General features: G+C 38.6%; 2 protein-coding genes across 2 annotated transcripts; one reads left to right on the top strand and one right to left on the bottom strand.

Moving 5' to 3' along the window:
- Positions 1 to 5,012: 5,012 nt before the first annotated feature.
- On the top strand, positions 5,013 to 7,645 carry LOC107700240 (histone H3.3). Its single transcript, XM_016501829.1, has 4 exons — positions 5,013 to 5,138; positions 6,036 to 6,179; positions 6,263 to 6,416; positions 6,808 to 7,645. Exons 2-4 carry the CDS (start codon positions 6,052 to 6,054, stop codon positions 6,934 to 6,936), a joined length of 411 nt encoding a protein of 136 aa, XP_016357315.1. The 5' UTR covers positions 5,013 to 5,138; positions 6,036 to 6,051; the 3' UTR covers positions 6,937 to 7,645.
- A 4,035-nt stretch (positions 7,646 to 11,680) lies between these two features.
- On the bottom strand, positions 11,681 to 15,010 carry LOC107700239 (homeobox protein otx5-like). Its single transcript, XM_016501828.1, has 3 exons — positions 14,485 to 15,010; positions 13,486 to 13,637; positions 11,681 to 13,062 (listed from the first exon to the last, which is right to left on the bottom strand). Exons 1-3 carry the CDS (start codon positions 14,579 to 14,581, stop codon positions 12,466 to 12,468), a joined length of 846 nt encoding a protein of 281 aa, XP_016357314.1. The 5' UTR covers positions 14,582 to 15,010; the 3' UTR covers positions 11,681 to 12,465.
- Positions 15,011 to 15,413: the final 403 nt, after the last annotated feature.

Raw genomic sequence — 15,413 nt, 5'->3', positions numbered from 1 at the left:
TCTATTGTTCTGTCATTTATCATTCGCTCCACCATTCTATTGTTCTATCTTTCTAGCTGTCATTCTATCTATCTATTGTTATATCTATAGAGATTCAGACCCCAGACTTTTGAAAATTTGTGTATATCTTTTATCATGACTCCATTTTGAAATATCATCCAAATTTTACACTCAAAATCACAGAGTTTCACTGCATCCTGTTCATTTTTAAGTCGCATTAAATACATAAATTACATAGAGGCCACTCATTTGCTGAGAATGTTCAGGGATGCTCTAAAATCTATGCTGGGAATGTTCCAAATGTTGCAGCAAATATTCACAGAGCCCTCTGAAAACAACAATATCATTAACACTCAGCAATAGTACATACACACATTTACTTAAAATGACTCTGATCTGCAGATTGTTTTCTTTTTTATTTTCTCATATTTGGAGCATATGCAGAATAGTGAGGACCAGTGTTCAACAAAAGGTTGCATATTGGTTTGATTAAGTTCATGTGTTTGAGATATAAATTGAATTTTAAATGTTACAACACAGGCATTTCTCAAGGCACTGAGACTGGTACATGTCTGGACTGCATTTGTTCTCCTATAGCTATTGCACTAATTAAATTACTTATTGGGAATTTTCTAAATACAATCTAAAAGGAGGATCAACTGGGTTGAATGCTGAGTTAGCATGTGCTAATCTATATGTTTACTTTAGTGGTAACTGCAACTGAGATTCACCTATAGCCTGCTACAGAGGTTACAGTAATGCGAAGTTAAATATAGAGTCGGTTTACTCTGCTGGAGTACCAAATCAGGCCATTAGCAGAAACGGGGTTGAAAGGAAGTGGACCCGTGTGCAGAAGCGTAAAAGGGGAAGAAAATTTTTATGATTTTATAGTATTAAGAATATAATTTGTATTTAATCATGTCTTGAATCATTTAAGCCTACAAAAGACAATCTCATGAGAATGTCATGAGGATTACAAGTATTCTGTCAGGCTAGAATGCTCAATTCTATTAACAAAATTAATTAAGCATGAAGAAATTTTATGACTCTAATTGTTTGTGTTGCATGTGTGTGTAACTATAGAATATTAGGATTATTGACATTTAATTGATATTCATTTCATCCCATCAGTTTAACTTTGAAAAGAGACATGACAATGACTAATTGCTATTCATAAGTGTTATCAGTGAGATACTATTATAGTTTTTAAGTTAAGTTTTAGTTTGTTTGTTTTTTTTATTTTATCTCAGTTAACGTTTAATGTATTTAATTTTTTCTGGTTTTAGTTTTAGTTAATAACCCTGCAGTAAAGACATATTTTCATGTAAAATCAAGGTATAGACTCACAGTCAATCCAATAGAAGGTGTTAGTTTAGCACTGCCATGGAAATGGAAGCACACACAGGTCAAACGCTTTGTGCTTTATACACACCATAGATTAGCATAGATTAGACATCATAAAAAGCTAATTTGCCTACATACGCAGTAGTAATTTGAGAATACCAGACTCTGTCTACAAACTAAGGACACAATCCACAACTGAGTCTCTGCAACCCCAGTGTTTAGCTGTGAGACTATAAGAACAAAGCTTTGTGTTTTTAAAATATGAATGCTGGCAGGCAAGATAGAAACCAACATGAATGCTGCTGGGGGTTTTCTTACTTATCTTTGCCATTTAGCAGATGCTTTTAATCCAAAGCTTCTTACAGTGCACTAATTGCAGGGACAGTCCCCTCGCTGGAATAACATAGAGCAAAGTGTTTGGCTCAAGGGCACAAAGAGCCAGCTCTCTTCTCTTGCCATCAACTCTCTAACCTCTGTCTTCGTGTTCCTGGTCCATATCATTATGCTACCACCTCCCTAAATACTGTCTAATTGTGTCGTCATTTAAAGTAGAAAGGATTTGAATTCATGCATACATAAACAATGGACTGCCATTCAGTTTCTACATTGCAATTAGTGCAATTTATAGCAAATTCCACATTTAAATGCAATTTAAATTTTGTGTTGAACGGGCGTTATGTTAATAAATAGCTGCCAGGGATGAGAAATTGTTTTGGCTGTATAGCGGTGGTGAGGTTTTGTTCAGTTTTTACCACACTAGAGTGCTCTGCGAGCCCAAATAGAGCAGCTGCCATACCATACTGAGCTATAGCTGCTGACCATGCTCATAAATATGGTCATTGTTGAATCTTTTCAGCAGTCCAAAGTTGCTATTTGCTAGTAACTCAGCATTATCATGCTGCCCAACAACAAGCTTTTCCAGAGACACTGTCAGTTTAGAATGTGACTGGGTTGGGATTTGCTTCAAAACCATAGTAAATAGGTAAATGCTCTTAAAAGCCACATCGGAGGATTTGGAAAAAACCTGGTCCAGAACTGTGGGGTTGGAAAAAGTGTTATGTGTGGAGATGAGGACATATGGGCAGTAACTGTTTTCACACTGAGTCTCACCTTGCTGTGATACCTGGCTGACCTTTCGGAGCACACAGGCGATGGGTGTGGGTGGAGGATTAGGCTGGATTGTTGTTTGCCTTATAGCCGCAAATATTATATAATTCTAATGCTGTATATGATAAATGTTGGGCAGAAACTCTAAACACCATATTCACATCACAAATAAACTTCGCTTACAGTTATGTAGGCTATGTGTACTTTTTGTTTAGTCAGGTATAAACGTATTATATGTATATATGTTCATACATTATAACTAAAATTACACATCAGTACTTTAAGGTCACATATAAATTATGTTTCAAATAAGAGGTGTGCTAATATTCTTAAAACTCATAAACATCTGTTTTGGAAATGAGGAAAAAATACAATACATGTTAATATGGAAAATATGTCCATCCGACACAGAGAAGGCTGCTTTTTCAGAGACATTTTAGAAATTAAACTGGTGTATCTGACCTTTCCAACAGCACAGCAGTTTTAATGATGGGATCCATTAGAGTTTCTCCTCTTTACCTGATCAGATGCTCTGCTTGATTTTATCAGGACAGTGCTCTCTGGTGTTTGTAAAAGGCACTGCAGCTGGTACCAAGAAGAACCTTAGAAGAGCCTTATTCCCATGACATTCCCATGAGAAGCTTACAACCAAGTGGAACAAAAAATGCTGCAATAAAACTGCTGAATTAGCAGTATTACTATCTGTATTTCCCTTGTACATGAAGCTTCATAGAGGGCATCTCATGTTGTAATTAATCTCACAATAATAAGAGGTGGACATCTGCACTTATGGTAGTAGTGTTTATGTATGATTAGAATGTAAACTAGGTTTTGAAGAATATAAGTGAACAGTATATCGCTGTGAAACCGCAACACCTTAATACATTCTTTCAATTCTTTCACATCACCTACATTTGTAAGGCATTTCTTGCAGCCCACCACTTACAGCCATTAAGTGTGGGTATATACAGGTGCATCTAAAAAATTTTGAATATCGTGGAAATATCGTTATTTCAAAAAGTGAAACTTTCATATATTCTAGATTCATTACATGTAAAGTCAAACATTTCAATAGTTTTTGTTTTAATTTTGATGATTAGAGCTTACAGCTCATGAAAGTCAAAAATCCAGTATCTCAAAATATTAGAATATTTCCTAAGATCAATCAAAAAAAGGATTTGCAAAACAGAAAAGTTCAAGTTCTTTAAAGTATGTTCATTTATGCAGTCAATACTTGGTCGGGGCTCCTACAATTGAGCCTTCAGCTCGTCTGTTGGATCAACTGTTTCTCATCTTTCTCTTGAAAATATCCCATGGATTCCATATGGGGTTCAGGTCAGGCATGTTGGCTAGCGAATCAAGCAAAGTAATATAATGGTCAGCAAACCACCTGGTTGGCAGGTGCTAAAGTCCTGCTGGAAAAGGAAATCAGCATCTCCATAAAGCTTGTCAGCAGATAGAAGCATAAAGTGCTCCAAAATATCTTGGTAGACGGCTGCATTGACTTTGGACTTAATAAAACACAATGGACCAACACCAGCAGACGTCACAGCACCCCAAATCATCACTGACTTCGGAAACTTCACACTGGACTTCAAGCAGTACTTCTACAGAGCAACCATTGCTAATCTTTAAATGCATCTGGTGCATTACCCAATTTATACATGAATTAGAGAGTGTGTCACATTAAAGACTTCAAAGCACTTTTAGGCTCGGAGACTCCCTGATCCTTAACTAAAAGCTTTCAGGACTCTTGAGACAATCACTCAACACTTTACATCATATTACAGTCCTGCCAGATTTTGTAGTCTAAATGCAGAACTGAGTGTGCGTGCTGAGTGCTTCTACACATATGCAACTACTATGAGGCATATAAAAATAAACAATGTGTTTTGGTACAAAGAAAATGGCACATCCTTCCTGAAATGAAGCCTGAAGCCTTAAAGATAGCAAGCGTGAGGGAGAGGAGTGCAGTCTTTGGTAAAGATAGAATTCCTGCATGGCTGGAGGGTGGTTTTGAATGTCAGCCTGAAATAAGTAAAACATTGTATGACTGATCTCGGATCATCTATTGCCAACACTCAGATACATAAAAACCAGATGATGTCTGAAGGATACATTAGGGCCACAAAACAATTCTGTATCTGTATAAAATAATAGTATATGAACTTAAAATACCTTAAATTGAGGGGTTCATTGTTAAATTAAAGCTATTTTTTTGTAAAGAAGTAAACTGACAAATTAACAGGAAAAAATGTTTAAGATCCATAATAAAAAATAAAATAAATCATCATTATTATTATATAACCAGCAGTGGATGAACCCATTAGCCTGTCTCCTCTAAACCTGATGACCACCTTGGAACAAACAGAAAAACAAAGGGATTGCAGTAAAACCCCATCTGAAACATGGTACTTCTAATACTTAATATTAATCAATTGTTACATTTGGCTTTAAGCCAAGGAAATTCGTAATGGAAAAGCAAATTCAGAACGCAACTGGTACTGTAAAAATAGGCAATTTTGTGTTCGTTTTATTGAGGTGCATTCTGGGAGAAAATGATTGACATCGCGGCCATTTTGGCTCTGGCCGCCCTGCTCCCATTGTGTGTGAGATAGTAAATACTGACACTGCCAGACAAGCCGAGCACATATTTCACCGCGCGAAATAAAACACGTTCACCTGAGGTAAGTGCCCCAATGCATCACTGTCTCCTCTCTGAAATACTTTTCAACAGCTTTGTGAAACTTTCCTGCGGAATAATGTTTATTCTAAGCGTTAAAACGTTAAAATCCCATCGTCTGAAAATGAGAAAGCCGATGGCGAGACGCGAGAGAAATAGGCTCTCCTTTTCGTGTCGGAGGACACGCTGAAATCCGGCCCACTTTCGTATGTCTCCATTTACTTCGGTCAAACGGCGTAAATTCGCGTTAGATTTTCCTTCTAAGCGATTATTTAGTTACCCAAGGATGCCTGCTACCGTATTGTGTTATGGTTTTTGCGTTGTATGCATTAGATTTTTAATTTTATTTCAAAGTTTACGTCCTCCCCTGTGCCTCAATGCACGGACTCTCTCCAGTTGCCGTTCAAATTGCAGCCATAATCTTGCGGTTTAGGGCGGGGCTTAGACAAGCTGATCTGCCCCCACAACTGGCAGAACGGCCTGTGATTGGCTAGTTTATTCCGCTCTTCAAACTATACTGGCCACTGGTTTGTTGTTGTTTTACAGTCGTCTGTGATTGGTTGAAAGGCTGTCTTAGTCCACGCTGAGTGGTTACTTTTATTTATTGGGTTTAATGTGAAGTGCTGGAGGAAGTGGCCTGAAATAGCATATATGGGGCAGGGAGTTAAATTCCAAAACAAGTGTAAAACTAGAGACGCTATTTATAGTAGAGATTTACTCACTTTTATATCTTAGTCTGCCTGTGCACAAGACACTGTGCTTCATATTACACAGCTAGGAGAAAGCACTATTAAACATGTTAACTTACTCCTAGAGTGGATTTACATTCCTGCCTTGTATGTCATAATCTGACCATGATTTAACTGTGTTCTAAAATACTCAGTGTTTTCTTTTCTCTCAGGTGATATTGACTAACAATGGCCCGTACTAAGCAGACTGCTCGTAAGTCCACCGGAGGAAAAGCTCCTCGTAAGCAGCTGGCTACCAAAGCTGCCCGCAAGAGCGCTCCCTCGACTGGAGGAGTCAAGAAACCTCACCGCTACAGGTGATATTCAATAGACTTGCAATTGTACACAGCAAAGAAAAAGTGGCGAGGACCCCTGCATTAAGCATCTTTCTTGTCTGCAGGCCCGGTACTGTGGCTTTGCGTGAGATTCGTCGGTATCAGAAGTCCACTGAGCTGCTGATCCGTAAGCTGCCATTCCAGCGTCTGGTTCGAGAGATTGCCCAGGACTTCAAAACTGATCTGCGTTTCCAGAGCGCCGCCATTGGGGCACTGCAGGTGTATCAGGGTTATTATAGCTAACTAAAACTAAAACCATAAAATACATTTTCATTAGTGGAAATAAAATCAACACTAATTGAAGTTTGATTTTGATTTGATAAACTTTATTTATAATAAACAAATTTATATATAGTTAAACTAAAATTTTGTTAAAAACTATATAAACATATTCAAACAAAAGCTAAAAAAAAAAAATGACAAAAAACTTAAATTACCACTTTAAATTACCAAAAATAAAATGTAATTCTAAATATTATATATTTGGTCTTGTTTTTTGTATTTCTTAAATGTTGAACTTTTTTACACACATTCCTGTTTGAAGAGTTGAATTTTGATTTCGTAGGTTTTTGCCTAATTAACTGACCGATTTTTGTGTGTATTCTTGCAGGAGGCCAGTGAGGCATACCTGGTCGGTCTGTTTGAAGACACTAACCTGTGTGCCATCCATGCTAAGCGTGTCACCATCATGCCCAAAGACATCCAGCTGGCACGCCGCATCCGCGGAGAGCGCGCTTAAACTCACCCCTTCTTTCTATTGCCCTCTTTTATTTCTTTCTGTCTCTCCACTTGTTCTCCTCCTGCTTTTCTTGGTAGAGTTTAGAGTATCAGTGATGGGGAGTAACTGTGTCTCAGTCTACTAGTGCTGTCTAAATGACGCGTAGGGTACCTATATGTGCATGTAACAGGTGCTGCTGATCACACACACACACACATGCATCCACACAGACACACATACATACATACACATACTCACACATTCACATTTGGAGCGTAAACGAGGTCCACCCCTGCCCGCTTTAGGGCCATACATTCAACACGCATGTAAAGAGAAGAAGTCTCGCCCTGCGCTCACACTTACTCCGCTGTCCAGAGAGAAAAACAGGGTGGTGTCTGGGGTCAGTCTGCTTAAGGGGAGCGCAAACTTCCATAGCAGGGTGCTACTAAAACTGCCTCAGCCCACCTTATTGAAACCTGTCCTCGCCAGTCCCCCAACTCACATATGTTTTTAATCTTACCTCGTTTACCCTCCCCTTCCTGCCCCCCTCGATCCATCCAATTCTTACATGTCCTGCTTGAATCCTTACTTGGCCCTTCCTAGTGGAGGTGAGTGTGGGGTCGGACTTCTTCTCTGTGTGAGTGTCTGTGGGTGATGTGATCAGCAAAGCAGAATCGTATTCAACTGCAAACCAGCATCTATTAGTTAAAAAGTTGTTACTTGTAAGATTGCTATTATTGTCGATATGGTGTCTTTTTTTCCTTTTTTTTTACAATGCATACATTAATTGTTCACATATGTTTTTAATCTTACCTCGTTTACCCTCCCCTTCCTGCCCCCCTCGATCCATCCAATTCTTACATGTCCTGCTTGAATCCTTACTTGGCCCTTCCTAGTGGAGGTGAGTGTGGGGTCGGACTTCTTCTCTGTGTGAGTGTCTGTGGGTGATGTGATCAGCAAAGCAGAATCGTATTCAACTGCAAACCAGCATCTATTAGTTAAAAAGTTGTTACTTGTAAGATTGCTATTATTGTCGATATGGTGTCTTTTTTTTCTTTTTTTTTTTACAATGCATACATTAATTGTTCTTTAGAAAAAAATGATTAATCCGCAGAGAATCAGTTTGAATTCGTTTTATTTTTCCTTTTTCATATTGTAGTGAAAGCCGATCCTGCTCCTCCTGTTATAACTTCAGGTAGCCACAGGGGGGCGCTCTAAACCAGCCTCTCATTCAACCTCACTGTTCGACTAACATCCTGCTCTCCCTTCCTTTCTTTGTCTTTCTCTCTTTTTCTGTCTCTCATTTTCCACTCTTCCAATTCCAGTTTTGTCAAATTAAAGATCGGCATTAGAGTCACAGAGTGTAGCAAGAAATATTCTTTACGTTTAGTACTCTAGTACTGAGTCTTTCACTTTGTTTGGGTAGAACTTTGCACCTTCCCTCTATTCGTGATACACAATGTAATCTCATGTTTGTGCTTCTTTTATTTTTCGTATCCGTAAATTTAAATAAGCTGATCTTTGTATTTTCCAAATTTCTCATATTCTGGTGGTAATAAATAGATGTTACACAAATTGACTTTTCAGTGTCATTTATAAACACACCCAAATTCATCATGGCCTAGTCCTATGATCTAGTGTTTAGAGTATCTTTTAAATGTTGCTCAGTAAAAATGATTGAAGAAATGGTGAAAGTTGAATCCTGCTCATTTTAAAGAAACAAATTCCAGCATTTAAAGAAATACATGTTAATACTATGTTTTATTATTACCTGCTGAAATAATTGTTACACAAGATTCCTATACTTTTAATATATACAAACCAATATGTACATTCAACAACTGTTTCTTTTTTTTTTATTTTGCTGAAATAGCAGATGCGTTATTGATGAATAAGGAACTGAAACTGGTTATTCTACTGTGGGATTTCTTGCGAGTTCCTCTTAGTGAAGCAGTGTTTTCAAAGCATCAGAGTGTTTATACGCTTAAGTCAGCTTAGTTTTAGTTTTTTGTACATTAAACTAGGATAGAAGGCAGTATTTTAGCATTCGAACAGTTGAAAGTTTACTTTCAAGTAGTAGCCCGTAATAAAACGAATCTGTGGTCAGAAAAAAACGGTTAATGTAAGTCTGTCTGCATTTTATTCAAGTCTCATCATAGCATAGTAAAGGCACGGTGAGAGGTTACATATCCTCATCATGAGGATGCGGAAAGGTGACATAAAAACAAACGTTTTTAAGCTATTGAACTTGCACATACAGCTGTATCTTCACTCATATATTAAATGAACACATTTGACTTTCACAGCAACTAAAACACAGCAAAAATGTAAGTGATAGTGATCCATAAATAACAAGGTGTTTGCTGGTATAAATCATAGGCTAGACCACGATATAGACGTCCCTCCACTGTTTTCTGTGATATTGTCACCGCTAGAACGACCAGCAGAGGGAGCTGTTTCTTTCCAGCGATATACACAGCAGCATCGCATAACAGGTACACTCCTTCGAAAAGATGGGAGTCGAAAAACTTAATTTATATGTAAAACTTTACTGTTCGACATCTGAGCTTATGTGTTTGTCGTCTTTGTTTTTGCTTTCTTTTTGACTAGTCACTCATCGCCAGGTGTTTTTAGAAAGAACCACTTGTAATTTAACCTGTAACTACATTAACATACAGCTGTAATTCAAAACCTGTATTAAACGTATTTACAGTTGCATAGTTTGAGGTCTATGTGTGTGAGAGAGAATCTGTAATATGGTAGAGTAAGTAATGTATTTGTCTGGTTAAGTATCATATGTATCCACGTGCTGGTTTGTGGGTTATGTGTGTGCGCGTTTGTAAGTATGTTGTGTGTGATTTGTTAGATTTGAAGGCTTAGCAGCTTCTCCTTTTGTCTTCTTGCATGAACTACAGACAATCTGTCACAGAGAGAGAGATTAATATCTGGAGAAACGGGGAGGGGGAGAGGAAAAGAGAGTTGACCGAGGAAGACTACACAGACAGACAGATAGATAGATAGATAGATAGATAGATAGATGCAAACATACACATACAGTATATAGATACACAGATATAAAGTTAAAGGGGCAAGAAAGTGAGGTAAATAGAACGAATAGCTACTGTGCAATTTTTACTTATTGTTTTTTAAAATGTGTTATACACACACTGAGATGTTTGTATGAAGTAAAACAATGCCACATGATTAGTTTTTCAGATTCAAAAAAAATATGTTCACTTGTGACCTATACATAAACATTTGCACACACACCCTTTGTCCTGAATGTGGTTTTATTCAGGTCAGAGTGGGATTATGAAGCACTCAGGACGGGTGGAGGGGTGGATGGAGAGAGAACAAGTGAGAGACGGCATGAAAGATGGCACAGAGGAGAGAGAGAAAGGCCTGTGTGAGTATGTTTAGAGTTACTGAACTCCACATCTTTCACTGTCTTCATACAGGTATACTCATGAGAGATGTACATAAAGAAAAAAGGGGGAGTGAGCACAAAGAAAAAAAAAGGTTTAGTATAATTTATTTTTAAATAAACCACTTGGTTTGGTTTATTACCACATTGTTTTACTTTTACTAGCCAGCTTGAGTTTTAACCAGCATCTTAAGTAATTTTTGTGAATGTTGGAAGTTCACATATGTGTAGGTCATCACATTAACTAGGTATTTTGCACTAAATGTTTTAATTTTGCCTGCTGTGAAAATGTGAAAATATCATGAAACCTAACTAACAAGTGTCTTTGTGCTATACTAGTTTCAAAAGGCATTTAATTTTACATTTTGTTGTATTAGCTAATACCAAGACATTCATACATTTTTAGACATGTTATTGTCAAAAAAAATTGGTTAAATGACTGCAACTCTAATGCTGAGTGTGGGACCAATATACTGAGACAGATGAGGAAAGAATGGTGGAATAGTCATAGAATAGTCATAGCAGACAGAGAGGGAACTGGAATCAACAGGAGGAGATGCACAGAGAGGTGTGGAGGAGGGAAAGAGAGAGCGGGAGCTTCAGTAATCCTGTTTAATTGCTTTAGGGTAGTGTTCTGTCGACAGTAAGGAGATTGTGGTGCTCTCTGGGTCATTGGCTAAAATAACCCCACACACCCGGCTACATGGGTGGAGCCAGCCACACCACACCATCACAGCAACATGATTACCAGACAACACCATCGCAACAACCTTCTGGACCCCCAGATGCCTCCTCTGTGTGGGCCACCTGTGTATCCAACCCCAGGGTGTCACAGTGATTCAAGGTGAAGATGGTGGAAGAATGTGAATCTTGCACTTCATGTTTCTAGACCCAAAGTACTGAACTTTTCATCTGCTTTCAGTTTAGTTGGTTAAAAATCAAGCTCATTACAGCTTGAATTACCAGCTACCTTTCTGATACCAGAAAAGCCCCTATTAGATGCATGAATGCAGTGTGTTTTCATTTTTAGTACTTATATTTATTATTAATTTAGTCCTTATATATTTTTACTTCACATTTTGTAAAGTAACCACTAAATGTGTAACCATGTATGCTTGTTCAGTATGAGGGACAGACATACTGTAGCTTAATTTAATAAAATTTTTGTTTAGTTTTAAGGGATTTTCCCCCCTTTTGTCACGTAAATCTTTTGTTCTATGTTTTTATTAATGATAGTAGTACTTCATCTTGCATAATCAACGAGAAACAGAGTTAGACAACTCTTGTTAGACAAATCTTGTGAAACAAAGCCACATTTAATTGTGTAGTTAAACTAAGAGAAAGAAAATAAAACCTTTAATGTGGCTCCCATCTGAATGTATTTGTTCAAAGCAATATAACAACAATTGTAAACACCAACATTTTTTCAACACAAGGTCACCCAAATAGAAAATATAAATCAACAGCATGCATGCAATGCCATTAAATTAAGTTTAATTAGTAACAATTAACTCAAACTAACAGAAAACAACATTATTTGTTATAAGTTAACATAATTTAACAATACATAAATAACAGCGAGCTAAAAGCACAACACAAAAAACTTCTAATGCCTCCCAGTATAGACAAACCAAACCAAACTTATGAAAAAAGTAGAAAGAACTTTGTCCCATAAAGAGCTAATTATATATGCAGAGAAACTGAGATGTTTCGCTCCATATATCGTATGTGCTTGTCTTTGTGTGATATGTATGTGCCTGGGTTTTAGTGATATTTCCTTCAAAGTGTTGGGAAATATGTTCTAATGTATGTCTGTGTGTGAGTGTTTGCATGTGTGTGTGAGGTAAATGGTTAATAATGATGACTGATCAGTATACTTGAGGAGTCCCTTCACTCTCCGCCAATCACAGAGCAGGTCTGGATTACAGAGGAACAGTCTTCACCTGTTCCAAAATGGGCACCCCTTTTCACCTCTGAGATCACATGAATCCTGCTGATTCAGACCTGTTCATCATCTAAATGTCTCCGGCATTTCAAGCAACAGTTTTGTTTCATTTACTCTTCAACCGCCTTCTCCTCATTCTCCTTCCCTCCTGTTCTTTTTCTTCACTTGCCCATTTTCTCTTCTACAGCACCTGGAATTTATGGTCGAGGCAGTCAACGGTGCTGAAGTTGAGCTTCCAGGCCTGCTGGTCCTTGTAGTCCAGGCAGTCTATGGAACTGAAACCCAGCGAGGAGGTGCTGTATCCTTGGGAGGAGAGGGAGGGTGACTGGCTGAGCGAGCCACCCATGGAGGGCACAGTGAGGGGAGAGAGGGCGCCCCCGCTTGCGGATAGCTGACTGGTCATGGGAGAAAGGTACGGGCTGCAATCCAATCCACTGAAGTAAGGAGAGGAGCTGTAGCCCTGGCTATAGGTGGAGGGCTGACCATAGCTCATAGGATAGGGAGCGGGGCGCTGCACGCAGGGTGTGCCGGAGCCACACAACAGGTCAGGAAGGGGGGATAGAGAGGTGGGACTCCACACAGAAACTGGTGCTGTGCCTGTGCTGGCACTAGGGGGCATGGCTGGGGCGGGGGCAGCCATCACTGAGGAGCTGGCACCAGGGTCAGAGGTCAGCTCAGGGAGTGGAGAGGACTTCTTTTTAGGGGGACGGGGCTTGGGCTGACCGCTGCTCTGCTGTTGCTGTTGGCGGCATTTAGCACGACGGTTCTTGAACCAAACCTGAGGAAAATAAGAGTGGGGTTAAAGGTGGAAATAAAAGTTTGGCTCATTCTGCTAAGGATCAAACTGAACTTGTTTCTTTTATATACTGTACAAATCTCATGCTAGATATTCAGGCCTGCAACTTTAATGGGCCTCACAAACACAGACTGTCAGATTTGTAGTTATGTTCAACACTTGAGACTCAACGATTTAGAATCGATTCAACTTCAAATGCACACACTGTACAGATTTAGCTGCAGATGTATGGTTTACTTGCATTATAGCAAGTGAGTGTTAGATGCTGGGATAAATGTATTTTATTGGACTTGAAGTCAATTATCTGCTACATCGGGCATTAGCCCAGGTGTGTTTAGAAAGAAGTCAGGCAGTCTGAGAGGTGTCAGAGAGATGTTTGTCTCAGTTTGAGGTAGATAGTCTCACCTGAACTCTGGACTCGGGAAGGTTGATTTTCAGAGCCACCTCTTCTCTCATGAATATGTCTGGGTAGCGTGTTTTGGTGAACAGGGCTTCCAAAATGTCCAGCTGGTTCCGTGTAAAAGTAGTGCGCTCCCGACGCTGCTTCCTTGGAGTGGCTGTTTATAAAAACATAGCAGTAAGTAAAACAGCTTTAAGTTTTTCAGTAGAAAAAAAGCAATGCACATTTAATCACAGGAAAAGAAAAAACTTTTGTTTTTACATGTAGATGGTATCAGTTTTAATTGTTTAATATGAGCTTATAACAGTTATGGTTGATGTTGGTGAGAGAAAGAGGGAGGGACTTGGACTATCCATTGTCATCATACAACAGTGATAGATAGATAGATAGATAGATAGATAGATAGTTGTATTTTGACTTACGTCCATCACGACAAGCATATAAAAATAGTTTCTAGCATATCACATTTTTTAATTAGTGCTTTACTAATATTTACATTCTGAATCCACTCAGCTATATTTTTATTCTCCATTCAATACGATTTTGATCATTAAAAATTTTTGCAACAACAGGGAACCAAACGCGTGAATTTTAAAGCTGGATTTAAACCGTTCATAATTGGCTATAAAGTAACTGGATATATAACATTTTGACTACGAAAAAAAACACACACAAAAAAAGCTCTTTAACATTTTACAAATAACCCTTAAGACGAATTTCAAATAGCCTATACATTTGACGTCGACTTTTATAAAGTTCATTTTGCTAGAATGTGGGTGGTAGCCTACGTTTGTTACTACGTGAGCAATGTGGATATCAACTGGTTATATCACTTTACGTAGCTTAAATTGTTAGAAAAAAAAGGCAACTCATCTGAAATAAAACAATAAAGACGGTGCTACCTTTCAGTTTTGCTTTTCCCCTCTCTTTTTGAAGTTCATTGACCACCAAAATGAATCAAATGTCTGACACATATTATAAATAATTATTAAGAATGAACTGACCTGGGTAGCCGACGGCGGTGTGGAGCAGGTCCATTCCTGAGGCGGACAGCGTTAACCCGTTCACAGCATAATGGGGCTGCTTTATGTAGGACATCATTATTGGGACGGCCGCGTCTCTCGCACACTCTCTCCCTCCCTCTCTCTCCCTCTCTTTTTTCTCTGTGACGCTTTTTTTTACGGGTCGGGGGTCGCGCTCTGCTCCTGATGCCGCGTGTCTGTGCTCGCGTCTGGTGCGTGCGGTGCTCCTTCAGTCTCGCGGCTCTTCAAACACCTGTGGATTCTTTCCCGCTTCTCAGTGTCTTGAACAAGCTTACACTCTTGCCCAAGTTTAGATCATTAATATCGCTCTGAATATCAAAGATAAGCGTACTCTTTTGATGTGAGGTAATCGTAAAAGTAAATAGCCTATTATACACACAAGTTTTAGACTCTATGTCAGAGTTTAGGCGTTGGTTAAGGCGCGTGTCACTTGGGCAGGACCGGACAGGAGCGGGACACTATGAGCAATAAGACACCGAGCAGCTAATCAAGGGGCATCTCTCTCTCTCTCTCTCTCTCTCTAATCTCTGAAAACACATCAATGTAAAAACGCTGGTCAAGATGTTGACTTGTTGCCTCTTTTTAAATCATTGGTAGAATTTAGGGTTGCTATTGAATTTGCATATTACAAACAAACTGATAATGTACCTTTTTTCAAAATGAGGTGGGGTGTGAGAGATGCTTTAGTGACTGAGTGAGTTTGGAAATATGTTTTTTTTTTATTGGTAAAATTGTTCTGTTTTTATTTATTTATTATTTTGCTTTTGTGTATTAGCTCTGTAATGTTTTGAAAAATGGTGTAAATTAAAAGGGGTTTAAAAGTCTCTCTCTCTCTCTCTCTCCTTTGACGTGTATCTTAACACGTGGTATGACAATAGACATTTATTTAT

The sequence above is a fragment of the Sinocyclocheilus anshuiensis genome, unplaced genomic scaffold, assembly GCF_001515605.1.
Source record: "Sinocyclocheilus anshuiensis isolate Anshui unplaced genomic scaffold, SAMN03320099.WGS_v1.1 scaffold1236, whole genome shotgun sequence".
NCBI classification, from domain to species: domain Eukaryota; kingdom Metazoa; phylum Chordata; class Actinopteri; order Cypriniformes; family Cyprinidae; genus Sinocyclocheilus; species Sinocyclocheilus anshuiensis.
The sequence above is the reverse complement of the archived record's forward strand: the minus strand, read 5'-3'. Positions and strand labels throughout refer to the sequence as shown.